The sequence below is a fragment of the Vipera ursinii genome (assembly GCF_947247035.1).
Source record: "Vipera ursinii genome assembly, chromosome: 3".
Taxonomy (NCBI): domain Eukaryota; kingdom Metazoa; phylum Chordata; class Lepidosauria; order Squamata; family Viperidae; genus Vipera; species Vipera ursinii.
Window position 1 is genome coordinate 189,441,319 of NC_139516.1, and position 15,229 is coordinate 189,456,547.

At 38.9% G+C, this 15,229-nt stretch overlaps 1 protein-coding gene across 1 annotated transcript; it reads left to right on the plus strand.

Moving 5' to 3' along the window:
* Positions 1 to 9,596: 9,596 nt before the first annotated feature.
* Positions 9,597 to 11,030, plus strand: KCNS2 (potassium voltage-gated channel modifier subfamily S member 2; the record flags this gene model as incomplete). The annotated part of the gene is made up of 1 exon (XM_083357689.1): positions 9,597 to 11,030. One exon carries the CDS (start codon positions 9,597 to 9,599, stop codon positions 11,028 to 11,030), a length of 1,434 nt encoding a protein of 477 aa, XP_083213815.1.
* Between the last annotated feature and the right edge of the window lie 4,199 nt (positions 11,031 to 15,229).

Consider the following 15,229-nt stretch of genomic DNA (forward strand, 5'->3'; position numbering starts at 1 on the left):
TAGTTTTCTTGCGGGTTCTCAAGTGAAACTCAATACTAGAGAGACAACAATTAGTCAGAAACCTCCACTTAATCATGAAGTATTTAGCATGCTTTTGGATTAGTGACTTTCCTCTAGTAACCTTTTTCACAAGATAAATTTCCCTTTAATATTAAAGGGGGAAAGACCATTTAAATTGCCCTTCTCTGAAAAGGGTCAGAAATGGCATTAGTTGTTCTGATCAATAACCTCCATCAGAATTTAGAACATCACTCTTGGTCTTATTAGACTCCATAGTAGAATTTGATACCATTGGCCCTGGTATCTTTCTGAACTATCTGCAGAGGTTGGAAGTTGGAGGCAGTGTTTTGTGGTGATTCCACTCTTACTTAGCAAGAGGTTTTGGTGGTGATGGAGAGATCGATGCTTCAGTCCTTGGGAACTCCAGTGGATGGGTGTTCAGGGCTATATGCTGCCAGCGTTGTTATTTGCTATCTACATGAAATGATTGGGAGAAGTAATTCAGTGGTTCAGGATAAAGTAGCATCTACATGCTATTAGTATTTATTTATGAGATTTAGCCCTGCTTCAATCCAGAGGGATTTTATGTGGTTAACAGACAAAATAATAAACAGTATCATGTTATAATACATAGTCATAATATATTAATAGAGATGCTGGTGTTTCCACAATTAATCTCTGAAGCTCCTCTGTAAAAGCCAGAATTTTGCTAAACAGCCTAAACAGTGGGTGCTGTCCTCAATTTATGTTACTTTGGGCTATACCAAACATACTGAAGAAATCCTGACCTAGTGCTTGGAGGCTAAGATGATCTGGCTGGGGCTAAATACTACCAGGATGGAGTTACTAATTGTCATCCTAGCAGTCTAATAACATTAGCTCAAGTACATACTCTGGACTGCCTTGCACTCTTCCCAAAAAGATGGTTTTTGACTTGAAAGATCTCTTATACTCAATGTCTGCTTAAGTAGGCAAAAACCATGGCCCAGGGGATCCTCCCCTTTTTCCAACTTACCTGTCATTTCCAAACTTACATAGACAAATAGGTCCTGAGGATAATTTGCATCTTGATTACCACATAGTTGGACTATGCAAAATTGCCTATTGGAAATGATCCAGAAGCAATGGGTAGTGTAAATGTACAGTATCTGAGACAACATTGACAGGCTATAACAGCTGTTTGGAAACTGCTATGCTGGTTGTTAGAAGGCTTCCAGGCCCAGTTCAAAGTACTATTCATTATCTTTAAAGCACTTTTCAGCACAGCACAGGTGCTGATGTCATGCCAGAATTTATTTTCTCTGTCCAATCTGGTCCTCAAAAGAGGGACTGTTACAGGTTCCCCTGTGCCTTGGACTGGACCACTTCTCGGTGGCCATTCCCATAATAAGGAATACCTTGCCTCAGAGGTATGATGACCCCCAAATCTGATGGCATTTTGTAAACCAGCTGAAGCAGTTCTCTTCTTTTCCAGCAGGCATTCAGCACTTGAAATATTAATTTAATTTCATGGGTGCATATACTATACTGCAATGTTTAGGTTTGGGATGCTTTAGTTTAATTATTTGTGTTGTGTTTTGTTGTTTTGCCTGACCTTGTTATAGCCTGCTCAGAATCTGCTAGCATTACAGTATGTTATAAATATTGTAAAGTAAATAATACATACTTGGAATAATTAAACATAACACGATTTAGAGTGTCGTGATGCTATGCTAGCATAATGAGACACTTGCCAAAAGTATCTTCAAACATAAAAAGAGGGGCAAAATTTGACAGGATCAGGATGTTCAAAATGAGGAGATCCAAAAAATCAAGGTGGTGCCACAACCTTGTGATTGAAACATCACATTTTTCATGTGTGACAATGTAATGAAACGTAGCAAGGTGGATTCCTAGGAAGGAAGGGGTGCATTCCAGAAGAATAAGAGACAACTCAGTCCAGATACAGGTAGTCCTTGACTTGCAACAGGTCATTACCATTCAAAGTTACAATGGCACTGAAAAAGGTGACTTATGACCGATTTCTACACTTTATGACCATTGTGGCATCCTCATGGTCACGTGATCAAAATTCAGACACTTGGCAACTGACTCATATTTATGACGATTGCAGTGTTCTGGAGTCATGTGGTCCTCTTTTGCCACCTTCTGACAAGCAAAGTCAATGGGGAACCCAGATTCACTTAACAACCATGTTACTAACTTAACAACCGCAGTGATTCAGTTAACAGCTGTGGCAAGGAACATCGTAAAATGGGGCAAAACTCACTTAACAACCGACTTGCTTAGCAATATAAATTTTGGGCTCAGTTGTGGTCATATGTCAAGGACTACCTGTATTTTGTGTGACAGAAAGAGTGAAGACAGCCCCTCCTTAAAATTTCACAGAATATATGGTAGATGTAGAGAGTAGAGTGCTTATTCTGGCAAGATTCTGTCTATAGGTGATAACCTTCAAAGTGCTAACAACTAGATGACTGCAAAGAATATAAATCCTTCCATTGCCCAGTGTTCAGTCAGACCTGAGGATGCTTCTTGGATGAGAAGCAAAACATCTTCAAGAAAAAATAAAGTCCAATTGCCTTTTGAAAAAGGCAACAATTGGATGGCTCATTTTGGAGGGGCTCTGTGAAGACCCAAGCTTTGGAGAGTTATATAAGGTATGTTCTTAAGCTTCTTCTACTTTAGTGGACCTCAGGTAAGTGTACTAGTATAGCAATTTTTTTTATTTGAGAGATTACCACAATAAATCATGGTGCTACCAGTTTTTGCAAGGAGGACACAAGGGAGATTAATTTCCAGTAAAAGTATTACAACTATGAACTTCAGTGTGTTAGCTTTGCCCCTAGCTGCATCAATGTGATTCCAGCTTCTGGAAAACACAAAGAGAGATGAATCACACAGGAGGAGATATACAGAGAAAGGTCACAGTGTGTCTCGATAATTTGCAAAGAGAAGAAAATGCACCTATTTTATGCTAATCATCAAGTTGATACCAGGCTGCCTGGAGATGGCAGGATGGATTCAAATGTTCTTCCAGCTGACAATTTTGCTTGTTCAGAGAGCCAACAGCTCATCCTTTAAAAAATAAAAATCCCTATCGTGGGAAACAAAATGTCAAAGTACAATGAAACATATTCAGAGCATATGAAATAAAATACACTCAGAGATACTGGAAATTTGTAGAATCACAGCACAAGAACTAATGACCCAAGCTAGATAAACTTAAATGCAAAATCCTGAGAAACTGAACCAGTAAAATAGGCAAATGACCCTTGCGGACTCCATTCTACCAGTATAATGGCACTATTGAAAAACTGGTGTTTTCTCTATTGTATGCCTAGAGCAGGGGTCTTGAAACCTGGCCCTTTTACTACTTGTGGACTTCAACTCCCAGAATTCCTCAGCCAGGTATGCTGGCTGAGGAATTCTGGGAGTTGAAGTCCACAAATCATAAAAGGGCCAAGTTTCAAGACCCCTGGTCTAGAGTGTGATGTGGTCAATCTATGTGGAGCCCGAGGCCTGTCCTTTAAAAAATAATTGGAGTATGACATACTTGTATCACTATTAGATGTATCAGTGGTGTGACTGGTGTGTACGCATGTGCCTCCACCATGGAAATGTGATTATTGGCCAGTAGTTGTTTTATAGAGCACCTCTGCTTCACCATTTCAGACTCCCATCTGTGATTTTCATTCATATATGGTGGCTGTCATGATAAAAAAAAACCTCCCCTCCCCTTTTTGTTTTTGAAGAAGAGGGAATTGCAGAACTTCAGAGGAAGGGGACAAATGGAAGATATTTTGCCAATCCCAAAGTTGTTCTGCCAAATGAAAATATATCCACTTCAGAGCAAGGGTGAACAGTTGGGGAGGGAAAGTGGACTTGAATGGAAAGCGAAAATAACATTCAGAAAGTAGATAGATACATTAACTTCATTATCTGGGTTTCCCCTAACACATGAGAAAGCTCAGTGAAGAACAAAGTTTAAAGAGGCAAATCAATGAGGAAATCCAAACTCAAAAACCAGAACTTTTTTGAGTGTTAGAGCTTCACAACTGAAAGTAAAAGCAGGTCCTCATGTATCAACAGTTTTACCCTGCCAAAGTTGTTTCCTAAGTACTAGAACAGGGGTCTTCAAACTTGGCCCTTTTATGACTTGTGGACTTCAACTCCCAGAATTCCTCAGGCACACTGGCTGAGGAATTCTGGGAGTTGAAGTCCACAAGTCATAAAAGGGCCAAGTTTGAAGTCTCCTGTATTAGAAGCTTCTGACTTCTGATCCAGCCTGATTGTGCTCAACTAATCGCTTCCAGATATCCCTGCATGATCCAGCTGTCACTTAGAAAATGGAGAAAACTCCTATGCCTGCTTTTGACATTCTACTCCTGGATACATCCTAAAGTGGAGAAAACAGCTAGTTCAGATCAGAACCTGCTGGTTCAAGGGTAAGAACTATGGGGCCATTCCTGGCTTGGCATATTTGTTGTCTAGGTTTAGGACACTCCCTCCAGGTTTTTGTGGTTCTCCTTCTCAACTGACAGGACCATGACAGTTGAACCAGGATAAAAGCTAAAGTATTGCCAATGTGCTTAATAAATATCCCCCTCAATCACATTATAACTTTCAATTTGGCAGCAACCTTTGGATGGACCGGTGGGCGGGGGCAGGAACCACACCTAGGTTTTTGGGACCACATGCAACTCTGGGCCATAGGTTATTTATTCCTGCCTTACGAAGACCGTGGAGATGAGAAGATGCTGTTCACTGTTTATTTCCCATGCCGAAATTATCTATTTTATAAATTTCTCCAACCTGATTTAATTTGGAAAAGACTCTGAAAACCTCACCAAACACTTTTGCTTATTTAACTGTTGCCCAAGTTATAGAAGACCAAGCCAAGCCAATAAAGTCCATGCATTTCTCAATTCTTGAGAAATATAAAAGATTTTGAAATTCTTGACAGATATAAAAGCAGTATCAGGCCAGTTTTAAAAAACAAACCTTTGCAGAATCTGAACATACTAGTCACTTGAGCTTTTCCAGTTTGATGCTTTTCAGTGGATTTAGACAGTAACCACCATTTCTTCAATCATCATTGCCTTCATTACACTCAGAAATGGAAGTAAGCAGTTGAGCTATTAGCTATTTTTGCTTCTCATTTTCTGTCTGCAAATTTAAGTAGGATCTAGAATTTAGCTGGAAAAATCCTGACTAGAGAGTGGCAGCAATGAGCAAGAGGGCTTTTTAAAAAAAACATTCTTTGCATCTATAAAGTGGGGAGGTCCAGATTTTTTGCACTCAGATATGGTAGCTCTATAGCCATTCAGACAGAATGGATAATGCTTAGGAAGAAAAGGTTGTTATGCTTGGAGGGACATGATTTACAGCTGGGATGGCACGCGTTTTTGTGGTATGGGAAAAACAAAATTCATGGATATTTTCAAAACCATTGTATTAGAAATGCTTTGATAAAAGTATGGGAAAAAATTAAAATGAAAATATATGTAAAAATTCCAGGGTGGTTATCAACAATTGAAGCTTTTTCACATGTAAACTTGTTAGATTTCGAAAAAACTTGGACGTATAGAGACATTTTAAATATTGATGGGACATTAAAATCGAAACAAAAACTGGAACATCAGGGTATCAACATGTCATGGTGGGTATGCTTACAAATACAAAACAGATATGAAAAAGATATGAAAATGTATGGATTTTATCAAAATGTGTTTGATAAGATATTATTAACTTCTGATAAGAAATTAATTAAAAATTGTATAATTTTTTGTTAACTTTAGAGATGGAAAGTGAACAAATTAAAGGGACAATGATAAGGTGGGCGGAAAACTTTGGTTATAAGATAGAACTAGAAGAATGGCAAAAATTGTGGGAGAGAAATTATAAATTGACAATGTCAACTGCATACAAAGAAAATTTGTATAAAATGTTTTATAGATGACATTTACCTCCAGATAGATTAGCAAAAATGTTTAAAAATGTATCAGGCAAATGTTGGAAATGTAAACATAACTTAGGTACATATTATCATATTTGGTGGACATGTGATAAAGTAAAAGCTTATTGGGAAAAAATACATGCTTGGCTAGAAAAAATATTAGAACATGTAGCATTTAATCCTGAATTTTTTTTATTAGGTATAGTACCAGAAAAGACTAACAAACAAAATTTATACTTGGTTTTACATATTGTAACTGCAGCAAGAATAATTTATGCGCAATGCTGGAAAAATGAACAAATACCATCAGAAGAAGAGGTAATAAAGAAGATATTGGAATGCGCAGAGATGGACAGATTAACTATGAGACTAAAAGACAAAGAAGAAACAGAATACTATAAAAGCTGGAATCTATTTTATAAATGGTTGGAAGAGAGAACCAAAGAGTAGAATTTGCATATGTATTAGCATGTTATGAACCCAGCTCGCATGCTGTTTGAAAAACTAACATATGTATGTAGAGAATAAAAAATAACAATTAAAAAAAGTTCCCATTTTTCCTAGTCCTTAATAATGAAAGGAAGACCACTTTATAGGACTACCAATGGAGGTAATTAGGACTTTTTCAAGTAACGGAGAAATCTGGCCAACCAGACTTCCTGCTCAGGTACCATCAAGACTGGATTTGGGGACAGACATGCAGAGGTTTACTAATCCTTGGAGGTCTTCAGATGCAACTAAGTGAGCTTGCCTTATTTGGAAGCAATTGCCATAGACAGATTCCAAGAGAGTGATATAGACCATTATCCTGCAGGTAAAATGATCAAACTGGAGCCAGTTTCCACTTATGTGAAGCAGGGGTAGGCTTGTGCAGATGCAATATACATATATGTTCTTCCTTCATACTAATGTCAAAATCACATGCAGAACCAGTCCTCCTACTGGCAAAGTGAAGTGAAGGTAACAGTTTAGGGCAGGCAGTAGTAGTGTCTCCTCAGCTACTAGAGCCCTGTGTGTTGGTACCCCAAGAATGGTAGAAGGGACTAAACTGTTGCTGACATCAAAGTAAGATTCAACTACTAATATAAGTGACATCTATTTCTCTCTTTCAGACACAAAAAAACTTGTATGTACTGTGTATTGAGGACCTCCTTAATAGATGCATCCAGGATATTTGAAAGGAGGCTAATTATGTCTGGTGCACTAATTTGTGTTTGTGTGTGTTCCACTTCTATAGAGGAAGAGACAACAGCAACAACATCTCTGCTCTGAAGTAGTTTTACAGTAATGGCTGACCAAAATTTTTCAAGGCTTTGGAAAAGATATCCCACTGAAGTCAGCAGAGGTTTTCTGGAATTCGTTGTGCTAAAACAGAAACACTAAGCAAGGAATCAAGGTTTAGGACTTGTAAATATCTGGAGCAAAAACATGGCTGACTTGGAGGAACACCATCAGCAGGATTTCAAGGACAAGGTGCTGAAGACACAAAACTAACACAGGTCTTATTCTGTGGGTCAAATGAGAGCCTGGATCCTACAGAAGACCTATGTGGAAATGGGAAAAGGAAGATTCCGTTTGGAGATATTTTTCTTTGAAGTAAATTCAGATAAATGGTCCACGAAAAGATAAAAAATATCCCCCTGAATAAGCCTTCATATGCACCTTGCCCCAGAACTGATTGGGTTCATACAACACAGTGAACACCCATGTGATTAGTTTATGGTTTAGTGTATCATGAAAACCAGGCTATTAGGTTAGCTGAGCAGATCGTTATGGGTAATTGTGTTAATAACAGGTTGCCTAGCTAGCTACATATTGGGGAAAATACTTGGATGCATTGGTGGAGCAGTGGGCTAATGCCTCCTTAAGTAGCACCAGCTGCCTGCCTGCCTGCAATTAGTGCAGGTTCGCAGCCCACCAGGCTCAAGGTTGACTCAGCCTTCCATCCTTCCCAGGTAGGTAAAATGAGGACTCAGGTTGTTGGGGGCAATAAGCTGACTTTGTAATAATGCCGCTTTGGGGGGGGGAAAGCCCTAATAAGCAGGCATATACATAGAATGAAGGCTATTGCTAAGCACATTGATTTGTGCTTAAATTGTAAGTCGTCCTGAGTCTTTGGAGAAGGGCGGGATATAAATGGGATTAAAACAAAATATATATATTTCTTCTATCAACTTCTGAGGACAATGGATCATATCTGACCCATTTTCTATCTATGTTCAGCATGTACAGTGTATCTTTCGCCTGTTTTCTCCAAGCTGTTGCCCATTAGTTGTGTTGAACAATTCCCATAATTCTTTCATTATTTAGAATCTTGAAAACCTATGTGGAGAAGACCACTTTGGAGAAAGAGTGTCTGAAGCCACCTCCTTTTGGTGGGAAAAATGAAAAATGGGTTATGAATTTCGATCTGTAAAGAAAAGATGTAGGCAAACCGGGCGAAATCAATAGGCAGAAGGTTACAGCATTTGAACTTTGCTACAAAATAACGATGGTCACCATAGAGCATCACTTCAGGCTGCACTGAAACCAGCGTGGTGGCAGGAAACAGACCGTACACGATGGTGGGGAATTCCCTAGACTAGACAGCCTTCAGCCCCCTCCGATCCGATCGTGGGCACCTTTCTTCTCTGCCTCCAGCGTCTCTCAGGTGCCTCGCTCCGCTGCAGCATCTGAACCGCCGGCAAAAAAGGCGGCGCCCACCTGGGGAGCGGGGGTGGGGGGGAGAAGAGGCGCGTCCAATCCTCGGGCAGGGCTTGGCTGGAAAACGCGGGGGGCTGCCGGTGGTCGCCATGACTGCTGCAGCAGCCGCTGCCGCTGCCGCTGCCTAGAGCCGAGTCGGGAGGCGCGGCTGGAACGGAGCTGTCCATTCAGCACCACGGCGCGACGTTTTCGCCTTGGGTGGTGATTCTATTCTCGGGCGGCTAAGTCCAGGATGTAAGTCTTTGCCTACTTATCTTTTCTAGGCAACGCGGTCCGTCTACCTCCATCGTACAAAAGGTTACGTGTCGAGTCTGGGAGCCAAGGCAACTAACCTCTAGAAGAAGGACCCCGCCCAGCAATGCTAGTGGGCTGCTAGGGGAAGTTTCACAGGGAAAAATGGGTCTTGAGATATTGGGGGCGGTGGGGAAGGGGGAGGATTGCTTGCCTGTAAGGATACCCTAGCAATTTCATCATCAGAAATCACTGGCTTTCCTAGTTTTTTTGTGATGGTGCAGATATACTTACTCAATAGCCAAAAAAGATGGAAAGAAAAGTGCACAGGGATTCACCTTTGCTCCACTCACCAGTGCTACAGAGTTTAGGGAAAGATTGCATCTGGTGCCTCTGATCTGCCTAGTCTCCCCATGCAGGAAAAGAAAAGGGGGCAATCAAATATAACATATTAATTTGTGACTGAGCATTAATTACCATCTTTTTCCAGTTAAGTAAAAAAAGCTGCATCTCACAGAAAGAAACTGATGGTGTGGGAATTTCAAAAGGTGGGTGGTGGTATATATGACTGTATTTGATCCAAGTATATCATAAAAGGGTGTAATGAAGAATTCTCCTTCTGTTCTGTTAGCTAACGTGGATTGCCTTGTTTTTATTATTCCATAGGTATACTCTCCCCATTTAGATCTTGGAAATACTCACAATGACTGGGTTGAATCTAAGGGGTTTATCTGATACTTATTTTGAAGACAATGAAATCAGTCTCAATGTTGGAGGCTTTAAAAAAAAGATGAGATACAACACACTATTGAGATTCCCTGAAACAAGACTAGGTAAGCTGCTGAGCTGCAATTCAAAAGAGTCAATTTTAGAGCTCTGTGATGACTACGATGACACTAAGAATGAGTTCTACTTTGATAGAAATCCTGAACTTTTTCCTTATGTGCTCCATTTTTATGACACTGGAAAGTTACATGTGATGGGTGAGCTCTGTGTCTTTTCCTTCAGCCAAGAAATTGAATACTGGGGAATCAATGAATTCTTTATTGATTCTTGCTGCAGTTATAGCTACCATGGGAGAAAAATGGAACCAGATCAAGAAAAATGGGAAGATCACAGTGACCAAGAAAGTACCTCTTCTTCATTTGATGAGATCTTGGCCTTCTACAATGATGCTGCTAAATTTGACAAGCAACCATTTGGGAAAGTGAGGCGGCAGCTGTGGTTAGCTTTAGACAATCCTGGCTATTCTGTCTTGAGCCGAATATTCAGTGTTCTTTCTATTATGGTTGTTCTTGGATCAATAGTAACCATGTGCCTCAACAGTCTTTCAGACTTCCAGATTATTAACAGCTATGGGAATCCGGAGGAAGATCCTAGATTTGAAATTGTGGAACATTTTGGTATTGCATGGTTTACTTTTGAGCTGGTGGCCAGGTTTGCAGTTGCCCCAGATTTCCTTCAGTTTTTTAAGCATGCACTCAATCTGATTGACCTCATGTCCATCCTTCCATTCTATATCACTTTAATAGTTAACTTAGTGGTGGAAAGTAGTCCTACATTAGCCAATTTGGGTAGAGTAGCCCAAGTCCTGAGACTGATGAGAATATTCCGTATTTTAAAACTTGCTCGGCATTCAACAGGCCTTAGATCTCTTGGAGCCACCCTCAAATATAGCTACAGAGAAGTAGGGCTTCTTCTCCTTTACCTCTCAGTTGGAATCTCTATATTCTCAGTAGTAGCTTACACAATTGAAAAAGAAGAAAACCGAGCCCTGGAAACTATTCCTGCCTGCTGGTGGTGGGCTACAGTTAGCATGACCACAGTTGGTTATGGTGATGTTGTCCCATTGACCATAGCAGGCAGGCTAACAGCTTCTGCATGCATCTTAGCTGGCATCTTAGTTGTAGTCCTTCCTATTACACTTATATTCAATAAGTTCTCTCATTTTTATAAGCGCCAAAAACAGCTGGAAAGTGCCATGAGGAGCTGTGATTTTGGGGATGGAATGAAAGTAGTTCCTTCTGTCAATTTAAGAGACTACTATGCTTACAAAGTTAAATCTCTTATGGCCAGTCTCACAAATATGAGCAGAAGCACACCCAGTGAATTAAGCCTGAATGATTCCTTACACTAATCTATGGTTCAAAGGCCTGACTGCATGATGAAAAACCAAGAACTGTGTTTATATTAATTGTTTCTCTCATTGAGCTTCTAATGCTGATGCACATTGAAATAAGAAGATCCATATAAGCTATTAATTTTGGTAATAATTCACATTTATTTGAGCATTGTGAATGATTCATCATGCATAAATTTTAGGAACAATGTGTGTTTTGAAGTTAGCTCAAGTTTTATTGCCTTGCAATTGGAACACACCTTGAATTCATCATAAAGTGATGTGGGGAAATGATCATGCTATCATGGAACCTTTTAGCTCCATAAAGAATGAAGTTTAGTTGCAGGTTGGCTCCTAGTACATTTTCATCTAGCTCCTAAAAATAGCCTCCGGATCTTTGTGTTCAGTACTGTAGTCTCTATAACATTAATGTTGATGGTACTGTGCTTGCTTGTCACATATATAATTTGTTTTGGAAGTCCCTCTGACCACAAAAACAAACAAAAGTCACACACACACACACACACACACACACTGTAGAAATATGATTAACCTGATTTCCTGATCTTTGTGATGTAGTGCAAAAATGTCCTAATTTCTCTTTAATTTTAGAAACCATCTCAAAGATCTATACACACAATTAATATTGCATTTCAGAAACCACTTTTCCATACATTACTAGGAATTCAGTTGGGAGTTAAAATCGCCCCTTATAAGAAGTATTGCTGTTGTAATATATTTGTGCAATTTTAACTGAGCTTGATTGTTCTTAAGAACTTGACACTCAGTATCATTTGTAAGATATTTTATAAGTAACAAAAATATGCCAGCTTGGATGTAAAAAGTTATGGGAAGCGATCACCATGGGTGGTTAAGAGACAGGATCAATTCTGGTTTTTCAAAACCCAACCAATACTAAATCCTGCCACTGAGTTCTGATTAAGAGTGTTCTTATATGTAGAAATTCCTTCTGGCTGTTTGTTGGTTACCTTATAGTGTGAATAACATTGACAGAGTGTGACCAAATACTAAGGACTGACTTTCAAGTAGATGTAAAGCATGCTGAGTATATTATTCAACACCATGCACTATTAACATATAGACTTTTTCTTTCTCTGGGATTCATTGATTAAACTCTATCATGCCAAAGAATGGATATTTAGGCTTATAATGACAGATCAGATCTTGAAAGATATTTCTGCTGCTGCTACTACTAGTGAAATATACATTCTTAGGCCGTCCTCTCTAAAGGATCTTTATCAAAATTAAGTTTTCCCAAATATTTTCCAAACCTATCTAAGAAAATGCCTAGATAGCATTAACTGATACTGCCTATAAAGTTTGGATAGTCTATTATGCTAAAATTTCCAGAATAAAATTAACTTAAAATGTTTGAACTAAGTCAGCAATGTAGATTTCTACCTAAGATACTAAACAGCTGTCTATTGAAAATATACCAAATTCAGCGCTATAGTGGTACAATTTCAAACTGGAAATTATGTAATGATAAAAATATACTTAAAATTGCCATATTTATTTATAGAATATTGTTCAGATCTATCATAATGACTGGCTGAAAGCATAGAGGAAAACTAATGCCCAACCAGATAGTGTTTCATTAAGATTATAGTCATTTAAACACTAATATTCCTAGGTACATTTTCTTCAAGGTAAAGATAGAATTATTTGTTATTTTATCATACCACACCCAGGGACACCATTTGCTTATGTATACTTGTTGTGTGTAGATGGAAAATAGGAGATACATTTTTTATGCATGTGGGTGTTCAGGAAAACGTCAATATAACTTTTAGCCTACTGTCCATCCCTCTGCCTGAATTTCCTAAGGTAATCTCAAGTAAAGCATTGGTTTATCCTAAACTTTCTGTCCTGAGGATTTCAATGACCACTGAGAAGTGCTTGAAACTTTTCATTCCAGTGACTATGGGCCTAGCCCAGCTGGTGTCTGGCCTCACAGATACAATGGGGCACAAAAAGGATTTTGTTTTCTCTTATGGAGGAGTTGGGACTTGGAAGTGAAGGAGTCCCGAATGACTTCATTTTTACAGACACATCACATCTTTGTTTTTAAACATCTGCAAGGTTGGATTATTCCTCTCCATCAGCTTGCTGTGGCTGGACAATAGGAACTGGAATCCAATACAGGAAGGCAACCACTTGGAATTCTGGAAATTAAAATCCAACAATACTGCTTATTCTGATAGAATATCTACAAAAAAAATCCAGCTTTCAGAACAAGAACTATTAATTGGTTGTTATATGGAAGGCCCGTGCCATTATCACATTAAAATAACTATTAGAATTATTTTTTTAGTACTGAAAATGTTTCTTACTTTTAAGGTAAAGGACAGAACTCTGGACCCCAGTTGAAAGACACTTCTTCATTGAAACCATGCAACAGTTCACAGGAATATTAAGGAGGGGGAGAGGGAAGGAGGAAAATTTTAAACTCTAGAAGAAATTAAAAAAACAGCTTATGTCTAAGATGTTCAAGGCATATGTGGGGCATCACAGAGGCAACATATCTGTGAAGTAGCATGTATAGCTCATAGATTGAATTCTAGGACCAGCCAAAACATAGTTATCCCTGTTGAATTTGTATCCTGTTTTACTGTTCAGAAGGGAAGGGTAATCTGTATTTTAACAAAATGAAAGACACAGAAGAAGAGATAGAATTACCAAGATAGGACATTAGTGCAAAAATGCAAAACCCCTTCAGCAGAAAAAGTAGGATGACACCCCCCCCCCCAACAAGACTGATTTCTCATATTCTGAAGTGAATAAAGTAAACATCACCTAAAGGACTGTTTTTCACTCCTACATCCAGAGTCCAAATTCATGCTGCAAGTTGGGCCAGTTTCACAAATCTTTTGAGATACTGTCTCCATATAATATTGCCAAGGTTCCTGTAATTATACTTCGGAAATCTTTGCTTGTTCATTATATATAATTAACTGAGGCTTTTCAAATTGTTTGTACATAACTATACAATCACCAATCTGTTCATTGGTACATGGACCAGGTGTTTTCTCTCTGTACACTGTGTAAAGGACATATACCTGACATCAAAGGCAATACTTAGTGCATTGTGGCTATTTCACGCAGAAATGTTTAAAAGTACTTTTTGTCAAATGGGCAGTCTGCTGTGTTAAAAAGAATATCATTTGTTATAGAATTGAGGCTTTGAATATTAAGTAGCAAAGAAAGATTAATATGTCATACATCCACTAAAAGCCAATGAATTGTTTTACCATTTGCAATGAAGCAATTAATATTAACTCAGGTTTAGTTAGAGTCAACATTTATTATATTGCTTGCTAATTGCATATGTCAGAAGAATTAAAACAATGTATTCACTGATTAATTGACCAAGAAATGTAAGAATTCGGTTCTATACTTCAGCATGGCTTCTGGGAAATTTGGAATTCAAACCTTTGGAATGGCTTCTCTCAAATGCAGAAATGGGAAAGTTCCCTCTGATTTATGCTCCTATGGAGGCTACCAAGCCAACCATTTTGTGCAAAGGCCTTAACTGATTCCCCTTTTCTGAGCCTTAATCATAATAGTAAAGTAAGGTTGGAAGGGACTTTGGAGGTCATCTAGTCCAACCCCCTGCTCAGACAGGCAACCCTATACCATTTCAGACAAATGGCTGTCCAGTCTCTTCTTAAAAACTTCCAGTGTTGGAGCATTCACAGCTTCTGGAGGCAGGTTGTTCCACTGGTTAATTGTTCTAACTGGCAGGAAGTTTCTCCTTAGTTCTAGGTTGCTTCTCTCCTTGATTAGTTTTCATCCATTGCTTCTTGTCCTGCCTTCGGGCGCTTTGGAGAATAGGTTGACTCCCTCTTCTTTGTGGCAGACCCTGAGATATTGGAACACTGCTATCATGTCACCCCTTCTCTTCATTAAACTACACATACCCAATTCCAGCAGCTGTTCCTTATATGTTTTAGCCTCCAGACCTCTAATCATCTTTGTTGCTCTTCTCTTTACTCTTTCCAGAGTCTCAACATATTTTTTTACATCGTGGTGACCAAAACTGGATGCAGTATTCCAAGTGTGGCCTTACCAGGGCATTGTAAAGTGGTATTAATACTTCACGTGATCTTGATTCTATCCCTCTATTAATGCAGCCTAGCACTGTGTTGGCTTTTTTGGCAGCTGCAGCACACTGCTGGCTCATATTTAAATGATTG